Source organism: Rattus rattus, chromosome 9, assembly GCF_011064425.1.
Source record: "Rattus rattus isolate New Zealand chromosome 9, Rrattus_CSIRO_v1, whole genome shotgun sequence".
Lineage (NCBI taxonomy): Eukaryota > Metazoa > Chordata > Mammalia > Rodentia > Muridae > Rattus > Rattus rattus.
This window is the reverse complement of record NC_046162.1, coordinates 10029540-10050226: the sequence shown is the minus strand read 5'-3', so window position 1 is coordinate 10050226 and position 20687 is coordinate 10029540. Positions and strand designations below refer to the sequence as shown.

Genomic DNA, 20687 nt, shown 5'->3' with positions numbered 1-20687 from the left:
GCCGCAGCAACCTGCAAACACTGTTCTGAGTTCACCTCCCTTTCTGAACCCTGCAGTTCAGAGACAAATAACATCTGTTGTTCGATTTGAGTCTTGGTTTGGCACTAAGAGTCATCAGCCCGGATTTGTCTTATTTCTTTGAGAACTGGTCATATTATCCCATGCAGCTCATTTCTTTAACTTAGAGCTCTCCCCGACCAGATACTCAGTAGCTCTCAGTGTAAATAATAGATAAATGTTCCAACACAGTTCCTTGATCCTTCCCAGGATTTCTTCAGGGTTGCTGTAGACAAGAACTGTCTGCTGGGCATTTGGAATGAAATTTGCAATATGAAAATGTGTTTGGCACTTGTTATGTAACCATTTCTTTGGCAACCAGGAACTCCTGGAATATTTGCTGCTTGAACGAATGAGCTTACCTTTGACAAGAATCAAAGACGAGCTGAATTTTAAGGAATCACCTTTGTATCTTGTGGCAAGTGGAAGGATCTCTCTTGGGGTTTGGCCCCAATCCAGTAAGTGGCTAACAGGGTCCCCTAGCCGACTCCTCTGACAGCTGTAGAGTTCTTGGACTTTAACTGCATGGTGGGTGACCTGGTTCTACTCTGAGTGGAAGAGTTTGTGGCTGAGGAACTACCTGACCCAGTGGCTCCCCAGGACTCTAACATCGGCCTGCATGAGTGAACATTTATCCCATAATAAATGTTCTTTCAAGGGTTCTTTATTAAGATGTAATGCAAACTGGTGTGAACGGGAAGTGCATTTCATTAGACGATCATTACTGCCCAGGAGCAAGGCTGTTTAAAAATGGTTTGCCATCTAAAACTCTGCAACTTCCCAGGGCCAGACTCCCTGTGTAAAATCTCTCAATCCAGTGGATACAAGAAGCCTAGCCAGCCTCTACTGCTAACTGCCAACTTCAAAACACACCCTAGGGAATAAATCTTCTTTGAAGAATTTACTATCCAAACATCAGGTGCTTATCAGAGGCTCCAGCCTAGTCCAAGCTCTGCCCTTACTTAGCTGCATGCCGCTGAACGGCCATCGAAGGCTCCCACCTCATCTGATAAACAAAGAAGCAGAGTGGATGGTCCCCACACACCACTCTGTTACAATTTTAAAATTGTGATAGGAAACCATCCCACCTTGTCTAGTTATCAGAACAACTGTGGGACTTTAAACCCCGTTCATTCGCTGCCAGTGCTTTGGAAGGCCAGATTTGAAGAAAGGGTTATAAGCCGTTTTACTGCCGATTTTGATCCCCAACCCTGCCTGCCTTTGTCTCTCATTCTACTTCTGCTGCTTTATTGAGCCCACCCCATTCATGCTTAGAGAGAACCTTCTTCTTATGGACTTTGGGGTCTTGACACATACCACCTGGGCGTGCCAGGCATGTGGTTGTAGAACGATATCTGTTCCCAGGGGGCTCACGGCTCAGCTATTGGCAAAAGAGTAGCACACAAGGGGGAAATGTCAGGAGCTGAGCTCCACAGAGCTCTGTGGGGGAAAGTATGCTGAATATTATTCATTCATTCATTTGTCTGTTTATTCTCCAGGTACGGATTTGGTATCCCTTGACTATAGGAGACACTGAGGCATGGACCTGGCCAGCCCCATCCACATTGTCTCTCCAGTACTCAGCACTGTATGGGGCCTTTTGAGCCACCTGTGCCCTTTGCAAAGGCAGTGAATTGACATGTGCTAGACATCATGTCAAAGCAGAACCTGGGGTGACTGGCGAAAAGGAAGAAAATTGTACATGAAACTAAACTTGCTCGGGACCGAGTTGTGTGTCGACCCAAACTTTACTAAGTGATTTTAGACACTCTTGGCTTCACTGGGCCTCAGTTTCTCCTGTGTAGCAGAGTAACGACCACACATAGTGAATGGCTTAGCGGGAGGCAGTGATCCCAGATGTGAGAGATACCATCCACCAGAGAGCCCGCACCACACACTCGGCCCTCTTCACTGAGACTGTAATATGGGTTTGAACAGTTTGGAGACAGGATGCTGAGAAATGCTTCTTATAGGGTGACATCGTTAATATTCCCCTTCCCTGACTCATGTGCAGGGCAGGTGCAGAACGAGGACAGATGTGTCTCTTCATAGGACAATGTGAGCAAGACAGAAGTGTCCCCAAAGATATCCCTAAAGATGCCCTGGTGTTTCGGAGAGGGAGTACTCCTATGCCTAGGTCAGGGGAAACTCCATCTTATTACATAATCTCCAACTCACATGACAGACAGGAAGTAGCCCGCAGTCAGCATTTATCTCCTATGGACCTGTCCTGATCCAGTGGTCCTAGGTCTCAGAGGTAAAACTCCTACACTGCGTGAGGTTCCTGCCCACAGGCCCTTTATGTGGCTAGGTTCAACCTCGGGCCCCCAGTCTAAGAGAGAAGGAATTCACGAGCATGAGGTCACAGTGCTGTATGCCTTCACCTTAACTAAAATCTTTGTTTTATATTCAGAAAAATATTTCTACTTTTGCCATTTGACAAGTGATCTTTTCTTGGAATGTTAAATCTTCTAATAAAAATGTAAAACACCAGCAACAGTGCAGGATTCCCTCCTCATCCTCTCTGTGGCTACATTGTACCGAGGGCCAAGGAAAACCATGAGACCCCAGCCATGAACTGATTTCACCTAGTTTAATTTTTTTTAACTGGGTATTTATTGAAGATAATTCCACTGACCTCCAAAGCAGCATGTGTCCAAGGGAAGCACTGGACCTACTGTTCTGTGTCTATAATAGTGTAGTAATATTGATGGAGAAGCCAAAGCTCAGGGTGGTTAACCGAGTTCACATTCAAGATTGCTTGACTTGGAAATCCTGTTGTTTGCACGAAATGTTGCTTCTTCTGATCTACTTCGAACAGTGAAAGTTTACCATCAGGTAAAAGAAAAGCTGTCCGGGACCATTCCCTACACCCTCTCCTGTGGGCCCACTGCAAACTTTGCTCCCTCCTTCTATGAGGCCTGTTCTTTACTCCCCAGTTCCTTTTCTGGGGCAAGACTCAACAAGATGTCAGCTGTTTTTCCTCTGAAAGTAAAAGGTATAGTATATTTGAAATATACTATATTTGAGATATATTTTCAAGCAGCAAACCATACAGCTACTAATTTTACAGTAGCAGTTACAGGAAAAGATAATAAATAGGTCAGCACACCTGACCTTCCCTCATTCCCCTTTCTATCCTACAGCTCTTGTTCTGTCTAAAAGGTCCATCCCCTTTAAATGAGCATTTTTCATCCCCAAATAGTCAGTCTTCTCAGGTCAGCTCCTGCCACCAAGTATAGTGAGGACTTTAGTACCCACTTGGTAGCCCACTCAGCCACCATCTTCCTAAGGTGTGTATGGTCAACGGATTCATAGAAGAGACTTTGTTACTGCCCTGTTAGGCCGGCCCTGACTTGGAAGCTAGGGCAAAGGTGACAAAGACTGGATTCTGCCTGTAAGGCAAGCTGAGGAATTTGATTCAGGGGAGGATGACTCCTTTGGAGACTGACTTTGGCTGTCCACGGGCACAGGAAGACCTGGGGCCCTGTGACTATCTAGATGACCCAGGTGAGGGGAAGAGGACATGGTCAAGCACTTCGGGCAGGACTTGCTGAGCTCTAACTTCCTGTCCTGTCACACCAAGCTCTTCTCTGTTTGGGTGATGAGGACGTAGAACTCAGATCCCTAGCGGGCACATGGCGATTTGAAAGTCCTTTGGCATGCCTGGGAAGCCAACTGGAAATGTTGAAATGCCCATATTTGTGGTCTGTAATCATTCTGGTCACAGGATGTTCCATGAATCTCCTCTCAGCTGGCAGCCTGTTAGGTCTCTGGAAATCACGCAGAAAGTGGTCCAACCCAGTCTGCCCAAGTGGGTTCCTAGGAAAGAACAGGAGAGACAGCAACATTCACTGATTGGTCAGGACTCTAGCCAATGGAATGAGGCCTTCATAGGTAGAGATTGCCTTTTAAACTTTAAACTCAATTTTAGAGAACACTTGTAATGAAGGAGTGGGGTGCACTCTGAGTTCTTTTCATATTTGTTTATTTAATGAGAAGTTACTCGAGACTCTGTTAATAAGAGACTACTCCCCCAGGGGCTACCGGATACATCTGGAAGGGAATTAGATTTAGAATACTTCTTCTTTTTCTTCTTCTTTTTTATTGGCTATTTTATATATTTACATTCCAGATGTTATCCCCTTTCCCAGTTCCCTCCTCTCCCATCCTCCCTCCCCCTGCTTTTATGAGGATGGTCCATCTCCCACCCACCCACTCCCTCCTCACCACCCTGGCATTACCCTACACTTGGGAAATGAGCTTTCACAGAACCAAGGGCTTCTCCTATAGATGTCAGACAATGCCATCCTCTGCTACATATGTGGCTGGAGCCATGGGTCCCTCCATGTGTACTCTTTAGTTGGTGGTTTAGTCCCTCGGAGGTCTGGGGGGTCTGGTTGGTTGATATTATTATTCTTTCTATGGTTGCAAACCCCTTCAGCTCTATCAGTTCTTTCTCTAACTCCTCCATTGGGGCCCCCATGCTCAGCCTGAAGGTTAACTGCAAGCATCCTCATCTGTATCAGTAAGGCTCTGGCAGAGCCTCTCAGGAGACATCCATATCAGGCTCCTGTCAGCAAGCACTTCTTGGCATCAGCAATAGTGACTGGGTTTGGTGGCTGCCTATGGGATTGATCCTCAGGAGGGGCAGTCTCTGGATGTCCTTTCCTTCAGTCTCTGCTCCACTCTTTGTCCCTGTATTTCCTTTAGACAGGAGTATTTTGTTCCCCCTTCTAACAAGGACTGAAGCATCCACACTTTGGTCTTCCTTTCTTCTTGAGCTACGTATGGTCTGTGGATTGTATCTTGGCTTTTCTGAACTTTTGGGCTAATATCCACTTATCAGTGAGTGCATATCATGTGTGTTCTTTTGTGAATGGATTACCTCACTCTCAATATTTTCGAGTTCCATTCATTTGCCTAAGAATTTCATGAAGTCATTGTTTTTGATAGCTGAGTAGTACTCCATTGCGTAGATGTACCACATTTTTTGAATCCATTCCTCTGTTGAAGGGCATCTGAGTTCTTTCCAGCTTCTGGCTATTATAAATAAGGCAGCTATGAACATAGTGGAGCATTTGTCCTTGCTATATATTGGAGCATCTTTTGGGTATATGCCCAGGAGTGGTATAGCTGGGTCCTCAGATAGTACTATGTCCGACGATCTGTGGAACCTCCAGACTGATTTCCAGAGTGATCGTACCAGCTTGCAATCCCAGTAACAATGGGAAGTGTTCTTCTTTCTCCACATCCTTACCAGCATCTGTTGTCACCTGAGTTTTTGATCTTAGCCATTCTGACTGGTATGAGGTGGAATCTCAGGGTTTTTTTGATTTGCATTTCCCTGATGACTAAGGATGTTGAACATTTCTTTAGTTGCTTCTTGGCCATTAGATAATCCTCTGTTGAGAATTCTTTGTTTAGCTCTGTACCCCATTTTTAATAGGATTATTTTATTCTCTGGAGTCTAACTTCTTGAGTTCTTTGTATGTATTGGATATTAGTCCTCTATCAGATGTAGGATTAGTAAAGATCTTTTCCCAATCTGTTGGTTGCCATTTTTGTCCAATTAACAGTGTCCTTTGCCTTACAGAATCTTTGCAGTTTTATGAGGTCCCATTTGTTGATTCTTGATCTTAGAGCATAAGCCATTGGTGGTCTGTTCAGGAAAATTTCCCCTATGCCTATGTGTTCAAGCTTCTTCCCCACTCTCTCTTCTACTCGTTTAAGTATATTTGGTTTTATGTAGAGGTCCTTGATCCACTTGGACTTGAGCTTTGTACAAGGCAATAAGAATGGATCAGTTTGCATTCTTCTACATGCTGACTGCCAGTTTCCAGCACCATTTGTTGAAAATGCTGTCTTCCCCCCCACCTCCACTGGATGATTTTAGCTCCTCTGTCAAAGATCAAATGGACATAGGTGCATGGGTTCATTTCTGGGTCTTCAAATATATTCCATTCATCTATCTGCCTGTCTCTGTACCAATACCATGCAGTTTTTAATCACTATTGCTCTGTAATACAGCTTGAGGTCAGGGATGGTGACTCCTCTCTTTTATAACTCAAATTCCAGCCACATAGCTGTTCTGTAAAGCACTGCATTAGTCATTTGGGATTCTTTGCTAACCAGTGTGGTCCTTGTAGCTTTAGAGGGTGGGGTTTCCTTACTTAGGAAAGTGTGGCTCTGGAGAAGAGTGAATTCATTCACTTTCAGCAATATCTTTCCCAGTTAGGCACTGTGGTAAGGTAAGTTGTGCCCAGTGGGGCTTTTAAAACTACAGGCAGATGAGCATGTTCCAGTCTCGGGCTTGGAGCTTGCCTTAACAATGATGTAACCTCTTTCGGAAAAATGTCTGTAGCAAACAGGAAGCAAATTCCATCTCTAGTCATCTTGTGTATTAGTGAAACCAACCTTCTGTAAGCCAAAATGTCTTGTCTTTTGTAGGGAAAACTGTAGTTGAAATTTATAGTCAGACTTCAGATTGCTGATGCTTGCTCTGATGCCGTAGCTCAGCATGATTTGGGCAGTCCTCTTGATATCCTCTTAGGTCTTGTCAAAACAGGTGCACACCTAGTGCAAGGCCACACCGGCTCCTTTCCAATTCCCTGGGTCCCCTGAGAACACATTTCTTGGAGGCTGCAATTGAGGTACCAAGCACAATCTGGGCATGAGGGTACCACAAGAATGGGTTTCCTGGTAACCAGATTAGCATCTCTCAATTGTTATTTTTTAGGAAATGCTGATGGTGACTGGGCAGTGGCAACGCTTAAGTCACCAAAAGGTACCGTACTCCCTTTCTGGCTCTTTCGTCCAGGTGTTGTCAAAGTCAACATTATAACAAAGGGACAGAGAGTCCCAGTGTTTGTATGTGATCCAGTCATATGTGTGTCTACTGATTGGTACCTATAAGTCTGTGAGTCTCCAGTGCTGAGGTGTGTCTTGTAGTGCATGCACTCGGGTGCAGTGTCCATGCTCAGGGCTGTTTCTGGACAGTGTGTTAGCCCTTTGCTCACCTCCCATTACTAGTTGTTCTAAGGAAATGCCTTAATGTCTGAGGAAAGGCAAATTGGTCAAAAGTAGAGTGGCCAAAACACATCACAAGACAAATTAATTCTGGAATTGTCACTATTGCTGCACGGGATGCACAGCCACATTGTCAATCAATCGTATGTCTGGGGAATTAGAGTTTAGGGAACAGAACTTTTTTCAACTTTCCAGCACAGTGGCCAGTGGGACTAAGGAAATTATTGAGTATTTGAAAGAGCTAGTTGGGTGACTAGGTCAAGTTATTAAATATAATTATTGTTAATATTAATTCCTTACTATGTGCCAGAACACTGATCCTTCACACTTATTGTGCTGCTTAATTCTCCAAACACTTTGCTGAAGATTTTCATACCCATTCAGAACTAGGTCATGGATGTCCAAGTGAGGGAGAATCACACTTACCTAAAGGAATTCAGTCACTAAAGGTAGAACTATAATTTGAGAATGTGTCCCTCTGATGCTAATGGATAAGTTGTTTCCCATGGAGGTGGAGGATGGGAAAAGCTGTTTTTAGAACTAACCACAAGCATTGCTCTCTTCGTTCTTCATTCCTTCTACATTGCTGGATCCCTCGGTAGGAATGGAGCAGCTAACCGAAGGAGGTGGAGGTAGAGCTCTTTCAAGACCTTAAACAGAATAAGAGTAGGAGACAGACAATGCAAATTCTAGACAAGTATCTGGGTATCACTCTTGCCTTTTTCAAAGATGATTGTGACTGTTCAATAGGAAATAGACTACAGAAAGTTGGACTGGGGCTGGAGACACCAACTAGGATGCTCTTGAAGACAGATGGTGTTCAACTGGTATAGTTCAACTGGACAGAGAGAAGAGAACAGTGGAGGGATAATGGGGGAGCTACAGGAGATATGAGCGAGTAGCTCTGATGGGGATAAGAACCACCAGGCAAATGTTTGTCCAAGAGCAGTGTAAGCACTCAGTTGCTCAGGAGCTCCTGATTGACTATGCCTTGGACGGAGCTACAAGAGTAGAATTGCTGATTAATTCTGGGGTGCTGCTCTGCTGACTTGGGTATTTCACAGCACTGCCCGAGGGACAGCTTGCTGGGGAACTAATATCCTTGAATGAGTACAGGGAGCATCTACCCAAGGCTTAAGAAAGAGATGAAGATGAAATTAGACAAAGGCTTCAGAGCTCAAAAACAATTCTGGTTGGAAAGGGTGAGCACAATAGTCCCATACTGGGAAAGAGTTTTGTGTTTAATAAGAATTCCCTGACTAACAGGTTGTTGACTTGAAAGAGACAGATTTTTGGGTCTTGCATTAGATAATAATTGTTCACATGTCAAATCCCATTTTTAGAAACGCAAACAATTTGGAACATGACAGATCTAACTAATTTGAGAGACATACCCCAACCACACTCCCTGTGAAAACAAAGCTATTAGGGCTCTGTGACAGCCCTGGAGAAGCGGTCTGCATCCAGGCCTTTGTCAGCCTGCTGTGGTCTGATGGCTTTAGACAATATTTCAGGCCATGTTGAAAGAAGAGTCTGAAAAGCTGTTTCCTGCTCAAACCAGAGCTCTCCCCTAAGTGTACCTTTATTTATTTTCTGTTATGGGGAGAAGAAGAAGGTCAAGGCCAAGTTCTTTTGAGGTCACTGATCTTTCTCAAATGTCATCCATTTAATTTATAGGGGAAGCATGAAATAAGGCTGGAAGTCTACACAGTCAGGCCACCTTCTTATAAGAAAGAAAAGAACTGAGTGTGTTGGGCTTATGAGTTCCAGTTCTGCTCCTAACTTGCTGTTCTTGGTGCCTTCAGCCAGACATTCAACTCCTTAGTCTGTATTTTATTCCATCTGGGTACTAACCAGACCTGACCCTGCTTAGCTTCTGAAATGAGACTCAATCAGGCACATTCAAGTAGCATGGTTATAAACTCCAAACCCTGACTTTCTGACCTGCAAAATGGAGATAATCACACCAGATACTTCCTAGATGGCTGCAGAAATGGAATAATGCTTTAAACACATGTCATAGCCCCAGCAAATAGAAAGTGCTAAGTGTCTGCAGGTGATTACTGGCATTATTTTGCTATTATCATTGAGAGAGAAAAACTTGAGACCCTGGAGAATTTTATGCCAATGAAAAGCTGTTAAACTTTAACTCATTATTTCCCAAATACCTTTGACATCATTTTTTTTTTTTTAATTTAAGGCAGATCAGTTGACATCTTAACAGTCAGTTGTGTGGAAGCTGTTGGGAGCCCACCTCTAGAACACAGGGAAAATATGGTGGAGAAGGTAGGAGGTGGGTCCTTCCCAGAGAGCTTGGGTAAAGAAGTGTAACCGTGAAGACAAAGTCCCTATAGATGCGTGCCACGCCTTCTCCTGCCACCTGTGTGCCATTGATTCATCTTAGAAGAGAATCCCGTCTGCTAGGACAGGAAATGGTACAGGGAAGTGGCAGACACCACATTCGTCTCTCAGTGTCTATTGCTATCTATGGATGTAGTACAACCAATTAAAGCAGATCCCTGACTAGCTTAAAAATAAATGAGACTCAGACTATGGTTATTTTATTTGGTTTTGACAATTACTGGGGGGTGGGGGTGTAGCCCCTAACCTATTTTTTTAACTACCTCCCTAGTGTGTAACCCAAATACCTGCTGTTTCTCCAGACCAGGTGCATCTCCTTTCATGGCACCTCCTTCTCTTCCCTCTTCCTTCTCTGCTTTTTTCCCCATTTCCCACCCTGCTAAACAGGTAACTAAAAAACAAAAAACAAAAAACAAACAAACAAACAAAAAAAAAAACCGTGCCTGCCCCTAATCCCTCCAGTAATTGACTGTAGTCATTTTTATTTAACCAATAGTCTTAAATTAAGAAACAAGGTTTGCACAACAAAAGCTGGTAAATGTGAGAATTCACTCTCAGCCTTGACCTTCCAAGGCAGAATTTAGCATTACAATACGTAGCAATAGACCAAACCTCAACACTGCCTGAAGCAGTCACTGATTTTGGACAACTCATGCTGAACCCTGGGAATTCCGGCTGCCTTTGTAGAAAGACCGCAAACGGAAGATACTGCTTTGAGCCTACAATCAAGTCAAAGCCAGCTTTTGGGAAACTGTTCTCCTCAAGGAATGTGGACCTTCCAGGGCTGCGCTGGAGCGTCTGATACGAGGGCAACTGCTGTTATGCAGTTGTTTTGACTGGAGTCAGTCTTTGTGTTCTTACCCAAGCTATTCATGTGCTCTGAACTCCTGTTTCTGCCATTGCTAAACTGGAGGAAATCTGCATAACCATTCTGCGCAGGGTTGGTGAGAATAACTGTATGAAGTCATGTGTTTAACACAGGGCTTGGTGTACAACAGGTTCAGAGAATGCATAGAAAAACCCAGCACTCTAGAGGCACTCAATTCTTCAGAGAGAATTCTTAGTAACAGTAAAGGAACCTTTCAGAAGGCAAGGTAAGGGCACTGGGGCACCATTCCTATTCCTCTATAGATAACCTGGAGTTGCTAAAGGTTATACAAGAAAATTTCATCTCAGCAAGATCAGGGTGAGACCCAGAGCTTCACTGTGAATTACTGAAGTTGTCGGTTGCAAAAGTTAAGTCGTGGATCCACTCATCCCTAAGGACCTGGGCCTATAATTACGTGTGCTGGGGGAGGTCCCAGCACATTCTTCCTTTAGTATACGTACCTTCTGAATCTTCTTATGCATGCTATAATTTATCCCACTTTGCCTAAAATCTAACAGGTGTCCTAGAGCACCAATTTTCACTGGCCGTCATTTTTCCCATGATGCACTCCCCTCATGATTCAACAACTTTTACTATATATTCTCAGAGATGCAACTATTACTACAGTCAATTTTAGATCATTTCCATTGGCTGAAGAAAACAAAATAGCCCCCTTAACTATGCCTTTACAAACTCCATTCCTAGGCAACCAACACGTGTTTTGGATGTTTGCTAAAAAGTATATTCCTCAAGGCAGTTAAAGCTACATCACATTTGGAAGAGCATTGGTTGGGGGAACATTCTTCCATATCATTTCCTACACTGCAACTTATGGGCCACAATAGAGTGCCTTGACAACTAAGATGCCCAGTATCTCTGGGTCTTAATTCCTTTTAGCCACCACATAAAAGGAGCAATGGTCCCTTGTGTGTCCGATTTCTTTAAGATGCTTTAAATGTGATATGAAAGTGAAAGGCTAAAAATAATCTAGCTCATAGTAGGTACTAAGAGTCCTAGTCATTTCTGTCTCCTAAGACAATAGCTATATCAGGTTTACTGCACACATATGATCCCAGCACTACGGAGGCTGAGGGAGGAGGATCATGGGCTAGCTTGAGCAACAGAGAAAGACACTCTCTTAATGAAAACATAAAAATGAATAAGGAAAGAATGGACAAAATAAGGAAGAAAACAAATGTCCCCTGGATAGACTTGTTCTTCCAGGGATGCTATAGGAGACAGAAGACGAAAGCACACCTTTAATCTGATTAGCTCTTCATTGGTGTATACACAGTGCACAGTCCATGCTGGTGAAACGTCCACCCAGAGACAGCCTAAAGACATTACTTTGTGAAACTCCAGCGTTTGTAATTTCCTGATTCTGGCTATTGGTTTGGTGGCCAGCAAGAGGATACAGAGAGAAGGAGGAATGCGGGTGATGAGAGATGATTTTTTTTTTTTTAAAATAAAAATCAAATCCCGCCCTACCCTCCATTCAGCTACTTTGAAAGCACAGGGCAGCAGAGGGGCTTGAATGAACCTGCCTGAGAACCCACAGGCCATGAAATGAGGCTGTGCAGAGAGCTCTCTGGGCTTCATAAAATGCCATCACATCAAGATCACAATACACAGGTTTGTAGTTTAAAAGTCTGTCGCTCCAAGCATATGGCAGCCAGACCCGTACATTGCAGAGCCATCTTGCATGATGCTCACAACATGCAGAAGACACAGCATAATTGTTGAAAGAGCGGCGAAGTCCAGGGCAAGCTCCTCCTGTTCTTAAAATGAGTATGAAACAAAACCAGGACTGAGAAGGAGAAAAGCCAGGACTGGCCCTCCTAGAAACCCAGGGCTCCTCTTAGAGGTGAGGAAAAGACTGGCTGGTACTTCTATATCTGTCACCACATCACAGTGTGTAACCAAGGAGCAGGATTACAGCTCAGGATTCACTGGGCTCAGTGACAGTTTAGAGGAGGAACTCCTTGTACGTACGGGTGATTTGTGTGATGTGGGAGGTTCTTCTAATGTAAGCTGGGTTTGCCCACTGACAGGGGTGGCTTAGACATTGTCGTGTGAAGACTTTTTTTTTTTTTTCTTTCCTGAAGTAATAGAAGTAGCAGAGACCAGTTTCAGTCATGACTGTGCGGGAAAGCACATGGGAAAGCAACCAAAGCCAGCAAGCACCTTTCCAACCTTCATCTTCGTCCTGTCTATGAATACTATTAGTCACAGGAATGAACTCAGAGCCCAGTGGTAGAGAAGAAAACAAGAACTTCTTTGCTTTGCCTGCTTTTTCCTTTTCCTTTATCCCCCCGCCCCCTCCACCCCACCTCTCTGGAGGAGTTTCAAAGACACATGGAGAATAGAGAAAAGCCACTAATAGAAAAGCAAAAGTCGCCTAATACCTTCAATTACTGTAGCACCCCAAATCTCACCATTATGGACTTCAGATCATCCTGGGAAGAGCGGAAGTGGCAGGCGGTAAGTGCAGGGTGTAGGACCGAAGACCCTTCTTCCTCAGTCCCTTCAGTTAACTCACACCTGTACGTTTCAGCAGCACGGAGGTAGGCCAGAAGGCAAACCGCACCATAGGGTTTCTGAGAAGAACTATATTTATGTAGCAGCAATACCAGACACATGGGAAGGCAGGGGACAGATGCAGTTCACTCTGGGCTGGATTGTGTCAGAGGTCTGTGGTCAGTTCTGGCTAGAGCAGAGCCCCCCAAAACCTTTGTTCAGCAACCTTGCTGAAAATGGAGACTGCACACAGCCAGACTGCCTAAGGGAAGAGACAAAGGGTCCCCTGTTTGAGAAGACCATCGGCTACAAAAGAGCAGCAAGTGCTGCAGTCTGGGAGCTTTAATGCAATGCCCAAGCCAGGCAGTTCCAGGATCTTCTTCAGCAAAGACAGCAAGACCTCCTGCCAGGGGCCTTCAGGGTTATGACAGAAAAAGACCAGTCTCCAGAATGGCACTTTCTGCTTTTGTTTCTGTTCCTTTTTCTCTCATAGACAGAGACTTGCTGCAAGAAAGATACTCGGTGTTCTGTGATGAAAAACAAGATACCTTAGGAGTCATTAGGGCCTGGCTTAAATGCATCCCCTCTCCTTGCAAGGCCCAGAACTGAGTAAATGGGTCTAATTTGCCAGGGAGATACATCTTATCTCCTCTGTGGCCCTGCATAGCAGCCCTCAGACAGATCGGCTCTCCTCAGCCTTTCTTATTCTTGCCTGCTGAGACAGCCTTAGGGAGCCAGGATCGCTTTACAGCATGCATTTCAAAGGCAAGAGGATGCAGTGAAAAACTTGAACTGTCCGCCTTGTACTTTTGAATTTAGCTTGTGAAGGGGGAAATAAAAAGGCAGAGACCCAGAAACCGTTTCTATAGAAGTTAAAGTAAATATTGCCTAACATTACAGAAAAGCTCTACAAATACAGTGGCTTAGGTGAAAGATGTGTGTTCTCTGCCATATCATTGCCCCAGGTGGGTGGGGCAGTTCTTGGTTCTAGTGGTTCTTGGTTCTGGCCTCTTGCTGCATTACCATGCTTTTCATAGCCAGAGCTGCTGGGTTAGTAGAGCAATGTTTTCAGCTTTCCCTCGCTGTGACAAAACCCCTGAGCGAACAACTTAATGGGGAGAAAAAGATTTACTTTTTTGTTGGATGTTTTGTTCAGGGCATCTTAGTCCTGTTGCTTTGAACCCATGGCAAAGGCAGGGGGAATGAGGTGGAGGGTGGGAGGGTCCTAATTCTACTTCCTAAGGTCTCTCAATGGTGCCATCAGCTGGTTAGAATTTTTATTGCTATGAGAAAATACCTGAATTCATAGTTTCAGTCCATCGTGGCAGGGCTAGAGGGGCAAGCTGAGCAGTTCACATTATGGTAGCCAGGAAGGAGGGAGGGATGGAAATTCCTATTTCATCTCAATGTTCATAAACTCACTACCGCAGTTCTGCTGTGGATTTCAGGAGCTTCATGTGGGATTCAGAAACTGTAGTTTGACTCCTCCTTGCCTTGGGAAAGTGGCTGCTGATAACAGAACAGAGGCCATGGAGGGTGCTGCTTAACTGCTTGCTCCTCAAGGCTTGCTCAGCCTACGTTTTTATACAGCCCAGGACCACCTGCCGAGGTTGGTGTCATACACAGTGGGCTGGGCCTTCTCACAGTAATTATTAAGACGGTCCCTGAAGGCTTGCCTATAGGCCATCTGATGGAGGCCATTTCTCAGTTGAGGTTCCTTTTCCCACATAAGTCTAACTCATGTCAAGTTGACAAAAAGAATTCAACTGGGACACTGGGTAAATAAAAGGAAAGGCAAAAGGTGTATGAATGAGATCATATACTCAGTAAAGGCATAAAAGCAGGCTATCACTTAGTACCACTGATCTGGGCAGTGAGGAGGTAGACTACATCAACACTCAGCAACCTAGAGTGTGTGAAGGAGGTCACACACACACACACACACACACACACACACACACACAGTAAAGGTGAGTTGTCACTAGGTCCCACTGGTAAGAGCTGGGGAGTGAGGAGGCAGACTATGTCAACATTCACCAATCTAGATCTCGTCTGCTTAACTCCTCTGGTCTCCATTGAACCCTATTCTATGCTCCCTGTAATGTGCCTGCTAACAAATGCCCGAGTCTGTGCACTTTCAGGCAGACACATGGCCCTTACCTCACCAGCCTGAGGCATAAATGCTTAACCCAAGCTTCAGTCCTTCAACCTCTGGAAAGAACAGGTTCCTCAGTCTTTTGTGTCATGGACTGGATGACCAGGTATTGAAACAGCCTGCCCACCTCTAATGTATTAGAGAATAGCACCAGCCTGGCTTTCTGTCAACAGTTTCCTTTCTTCATCAAATACAACATATTATACCCCAGCTGTGTACAAGGCACTGCGCTCTGTGTTTGAGAAATAGCAATGAAGACAGATATTGTCTACCTTATATTCTAGCCAAAGGGAAAAATAAAATGCTAAGCAAGATAATTTCGTACAGCAATACGAATGATGATGTAATGGTGGAAGCATTAGAAAATCTCTCTCTTGGGCCAGCAGGAAGGCTGTTAGGAGGAAGTAGGCTTTGATTAGAGGGGCAAAAGATGAAGAGCACCAAAGGCCACCAGCTAGTAATTTAGTGATGCACTTCTGTGTTCAAGAATAGAAAAGAATCCGTATATCTTGGGTAGAATGGTGCCCTTAGAGCATGTCTACTAAGCCCAGGCTCTGAGAACATATACAAAGAAGGGTGAGTTAAATGTCACCAGATTAAAATAAGGACCCAGTGGATTAATATGGGAACCTACTATACTAACTGAGGTCATACAAGAAGATAATACACCTGAAAACACACACACACACACACACACACACACACACACACACACACACACACAGAGAGAGAGAGAGAGAGAGAGAGAGAGAGAGAGAAGAGCTTTGAGGGGAAACATGGTTCTGCCACCCTAGTAACTATAAACTTCATTTCTGTTGTCTAAAGTCAGTTGGTTTGTAGTACCCTGTCACAGCAGTTTTGGAAGAAGATACATTCTGCAATGGGTCTCCATCAGTGTGGCATAGAAAAGTATGCACTAAGATCAAGTATCCAGTCATGCACAGTTAGGGGCCTCTGCAAAGAACACAGACCCTGCTTTGTGGCGGCGCGTTTTGGCTACACCATGTTGTGCTCCCAGTGGATTGCACACCTGCCTAGGAGCTATCTTTGGATCCATGAATGAAAGACACACACACATTAGCTTATTTTTAAAGTGCCTTGGCTACCTCAAAGGCTGGAAACTCCTAAACCTTCCTGCTACCCCAGATTCTTTCGGGGAAGTGGCCACTGGCCATTTACCTGAAATCTCACGTGGCTGATTGGTTTTATCTCCTGCCACTCCTGCATCTCATCCTTCTATCCCAAGTCATGACAATTCTCCAGTTCCTCTCTGTATCTTCAACTGCACAACTCTAAGTGTCCTGCCCTGTGCTCAACCATTGGCTGTTGGCATCTTTATTGATCAATTAAAAACCAATTTGGAGACAAAGACCTTTGGCATGCAGATTCCTGATTGAATCAAAGCATTAGAACCAATCTCCAACACTGTGTTTAAGTGTGATGGGAAGATTAGTCATTATATTTCATCAAACTACTGAAGCAAAGGCCGAGATGGACAAGCCATGGTGAAAGCTGGTGGTGGAGCAGTACTTCCCTTATCACTGGAGAAGCTCATGAATGTCACCAGGTGAAAGCAGGCGGTAAGGAGCCGTCCTGGGGATTCCTTTGGCCTGCGGAAAGGAGGTACGTGGGGAGCCACCTACTGAGCCCTCAGACGTGCAGCTTGCCTTGGAGATGGTTAGTGTGGCGACACTGTTTCCACAGACGCAGAGTTCCACCCTGCCCTGCACCTGTGCAAGTAAGTGTCTTCTGCTAATTAAGAAAGAGACAGACGGAGGAAGGTGCCATTTTGTTTTACTACCCAGGCTCCTTCAAGGCAATTAGGCTCATTGGAAGAAAAGAACCTTTTTTTTTTTGTCCCTTCTTTTTCAGGTAAAGAGAAAATTCAAACCACAGAATTCTAGTGTGGCTGAATGGCCACAACATCTGTTTTCTTGGTTGGCTTCTCAGCCATCTGCCCATGAGGTGGTGGGACTGATTAGGTTAATGCACTTGCTAATGGAGCTTACGAGACTGCTCAGTGAATCTGTTATTTCCTTCACTAGGTGCTTTGTGATATATTAAAACAGGGACCAAGGGGTTGGGGATTTGGCTCAGTGGTAGGAGCGCTTGCCTAGGAAGTGCAAGGCCCTGGGTTGGGTCCCCTCTGCTCCGAAAAAAAAAAAAAAAAAAAAAAAAAAAAAAAAAAAAAAACAGGGACCATACTGCATGTAGTGGCCAGGTAAGCAGTCCTCACCTCTCGCAAGAAAGGAGAAACCAGAAATACTCTGTGTGTGTGTGTGTGTGTGTGTGTGTGTGTGTGTCAGGAGGTGTGGGGACTGGGGGAGTGGGGAAGGAGGGTGGTGTTCATGACACTACACTAGAAGATGAGGGTGGTTGAAATCATTGTAAAAATATCCTCTGGGGTGTCTGTTCTATCCCTTGGTACTAAAGCTATGTCTTACTTCGCTTCTCTAAAACACCCCAGAATTCCATGGAGGGATTTGGTTAGACACATCAGGTGGTACAGATGACATGATTTTGCCTATGGGGCATTGGATGACAGTGGTGTAATTTTGCTTTTTTCTCTGTGCCACCTGGATGTTTCAATTTCCCAAAACAACCATGCTCCTTCCCACCACAGGGCTTTGTGAAATGCTTCTGTATATCGCTTATCAAGTGCTATACTACAGATGGTTCCAACACTTAGTGGCTCAGCATAGCCACCATTTATTGGGAATCCTGCTTCCAACCCTACTTCAGGTTTGGTGGGATGCTCTGGGCAGCACTTACCCAGACTGACTGTCGATGTGCTGTCCAGGATGATGGTCTCACTAGCTATCTGGTCACTGGATGGATTTGGTCTATGTGGAGTTGAGTAGTAGGCCTACAGGTTTCTTATCCTCTGAGGTTAAGAAGCTGGGCTTCCCATGGAATGGGGTTCAAGAAGCTCCTTCTATTTGATCAAAGCAAGAAACAAAGCAAACCCAATTCAAGATGTGCAGAAATAGATTTTGCCTTCTGATGGCAAGAGCTTCCGAGGACCGTGACCACTCTTCCAATACAGTGTTGATTCCCTCATCTGGCCGCTCACCACCTTTGGATGCCAGCTTAAAGAACATTTCTTCATGAAGCCTGCCTCGACACTACTCACCTCCTATATATTCTCTCATGGAGTAACTGGGCACTCAACCAGCATGGCAGGAAGTGTGAAGCAACGAAGCCACAAAGGGTGCAGATTGGTTCTGATGGATGCCTACTTCATGACCACTATGTTGCCTGGAACACAATAAGTACTCAATAAACATGTATTGATGAAAATTCTGTGCTATTTCAGTAAGGAGAGAAGTAGGTAATAAATATGTATTGAGCAGTTACATTGCGCTATTATTGTTCTGTAACATCTGTAACTCATGTGCTTTATTCTTCCTAGTAAATCTGACTGTTTTTAGTATTATCCTTATTTTGTCCCAGGGAGACAGGTATATGGTGTTAAGTGTCATTTCCATAGTCTAGCTGGTTTCACTTTTTGAGCTCCACTTCCTAAGGTGCTTCTAATACTAGGTTCACCAAGAGAACCAATTCGGGTTGGGAATGTGGGAAACCGTGAGAACCCACACATCTTCTCTGACAACTCAAGAATCAAATGCTCCCATGCTTCCCTCTCTTTAGAATTTTCTAGAAGGCATTGCCTCATTCATAATTAGTTTTCTCTGCCTGTCAAAATGGGAACCTTTGAACCATGCTCTGAGCAGAGCTTGGGCTTAGTCTGAGTTCTGAGAAGTTGCAGTATGAAATGATCCTGCTAGGTCATAACCAGGTACGTAATGAGAGTAAATGAGATTTTTCAGTAAGAGATGTCTGGGAGGGAAGCAGAAAGGGCATTTCTCCATCATCCTCTTGACCAGATGTGCTCCTCTGCACAGCTCTAGCATGGGAAAAATGACAAGAACCTCTGAGAAGGGAACCACTGAGAGTTCCAAGAAAGGAGAGGCTTCTTGGGTAGGGGGTAGTTGAGGATACTATTGCGAGTTAGGAAGCCATTGCTCTTCAGTTTTCTATAAAAAACGATGCATGCCACTGTGATAGAGGGCATGGATGCTGCTGGGGTTCTCAAGCCCAACTGAGGATTAGGATTGATTGCCTGGACTTACAGACAAATGGTGTCTGGGCTCGCCTTTCAGAGATTCTGATTAAACATGTTCAGAGATGGCTCTGGGTTCTGACTAACTGACTCTTCAGTCCCAAGTAGCTGCTTTTATTACCAGGACTTTGCTCTAGCTGTGGATACCCTTAGTCGTGTCATTTCATGGGCTCGAATTTGACAGTTCCTTAATTTGTACAGCAGAAGCCATGGCAGGAGTCATAATCCCCATCCGTCCTACATCTGTAGAGGAAAGATCACATGATTAAAGATCTGTAGCTACTGAACTTTTGTGAGCTCACACCTGTGATGCAGTTAGCAGTATGGTAAATGAACAGGTACTTCAGACAGCTAGTGACACGCCATTTCAGAACTATGTTGTTAAGAAATAAATCTAGGGCTGGAGAGATGGCTCAGCCGTTAAAGGCTAGGCTCACAACCAAAAATATAAGAAATAAATCTAAAAGAATAAAGAATCTTTTAGGAATAAAAATTACAAGACAAAATAAGAGGAAATGAAAAAGGGAAGTTATCAGATTATCAGGTAAATAAGGATCTAAATAAAAATAAATGAGGTCCACCTCTAGGTGAATCAGTACATTGATAATTAACAGCTCCTGAGAAAGGATGACCCCAGAAAGTTATCCATTCAGTCCAAAGTGGTCAGTCCCAAGGCAACACTGTGAGACCTCGTCAGATTGTGATTGTGTGTGTACAACAATAATAACTGAAGAGAGGATTTGAGGGGGATGTGGGGGAGATGGAGAGAGAGAGAGAGAAAGAGAGAGAGAAGAGGGGAAGAATGAAAATGTTGTAAACACAGTACTCATTTAACACATTCTCAAAAAATAAATGAAAAAGAGAAAATGAAGGAGGGGTGAAAACAAGGGGTCATTTAGTGAAGGTGAGGGTGTGGTCAAATGGTGAAAACTGCCTCAAATCTTGATAGCAAAACCAGAGCTTTAACAATATTTGTGCTCTTTAGAAAAGTCATTCTACCTCAGGTAGTCCAGATAAGGAACCACCAAACAGTTTCCCAAAGGTTTGTGCAGTAAAGTAGATATTTTAGTTCTTCAGCTAGAGTTTGTCTGCCACAGTAACTCAATTATACTAGAGTCATGGGCAATAGGTAAAAGAATGGGTGTAGCATCGTTTTCAAAAAACCATTGTTCATAACAACAGTGTTTCCCAGGAGGCCACAGTTTGCTAATTCTGGTGCAGATTAAGAAAATATGTTTTAGAATTAATCTTAATACAAAAGATTTGAGTAAAAACATTGTCATTTCAGCTTTGTTTGTAAAGGCAGAACAGTAGCATAGTTTAACTTTTCATAAATAAGGGGGGTCAATTCATTTTGACGGTTGATGAAGTATTTTGTAGCTACTGAGATATTGTTGTTAGTTACGTATGGCAAGCCAGGGCAAGCCCATATGCGATTGTGGGAGAACTTAGAGCTTTTTTGTTAAGAATGGTGGCTAAGATAGCAGAGTATCCACTACACATGGGATCACTTAGCCTTCCACACACTAGGGAGATACTTGTTTTGTTTTGAGTACTTCCTGATGCAGAAGTGAAGT

The 20687-nt window shown here is 44.1% G+C and overlaps 1 protein-coding gene across 3 annotated transcripts in view; it reads left to right on the top strand.

The window, feature by feature from the left end:
* The window catches only part of Shisa9 (shisa family member 9), a 293828-nt gene that overhangs the window by 268786 nt on the left and 4355 nt on the right, over positions 1-20687 (top strand). For 2 of the 3 annotated variants that reach the window (XM_032911780.1, XM_032911779.1), the window contains one exon: positions 6797-6844. The exons of the other annotated variant lie outside the window; for it this stretch is intronic. In XM_032911780.1, the coding sequence (XP_032767671.1) occupies positions 6797-6844 (48 nt within the window). The remainder of the gene's footprint in view (positions 1-6796; positions 6845-20687) is intronic. 3 annotated transcript variants of the gene reach the window in all.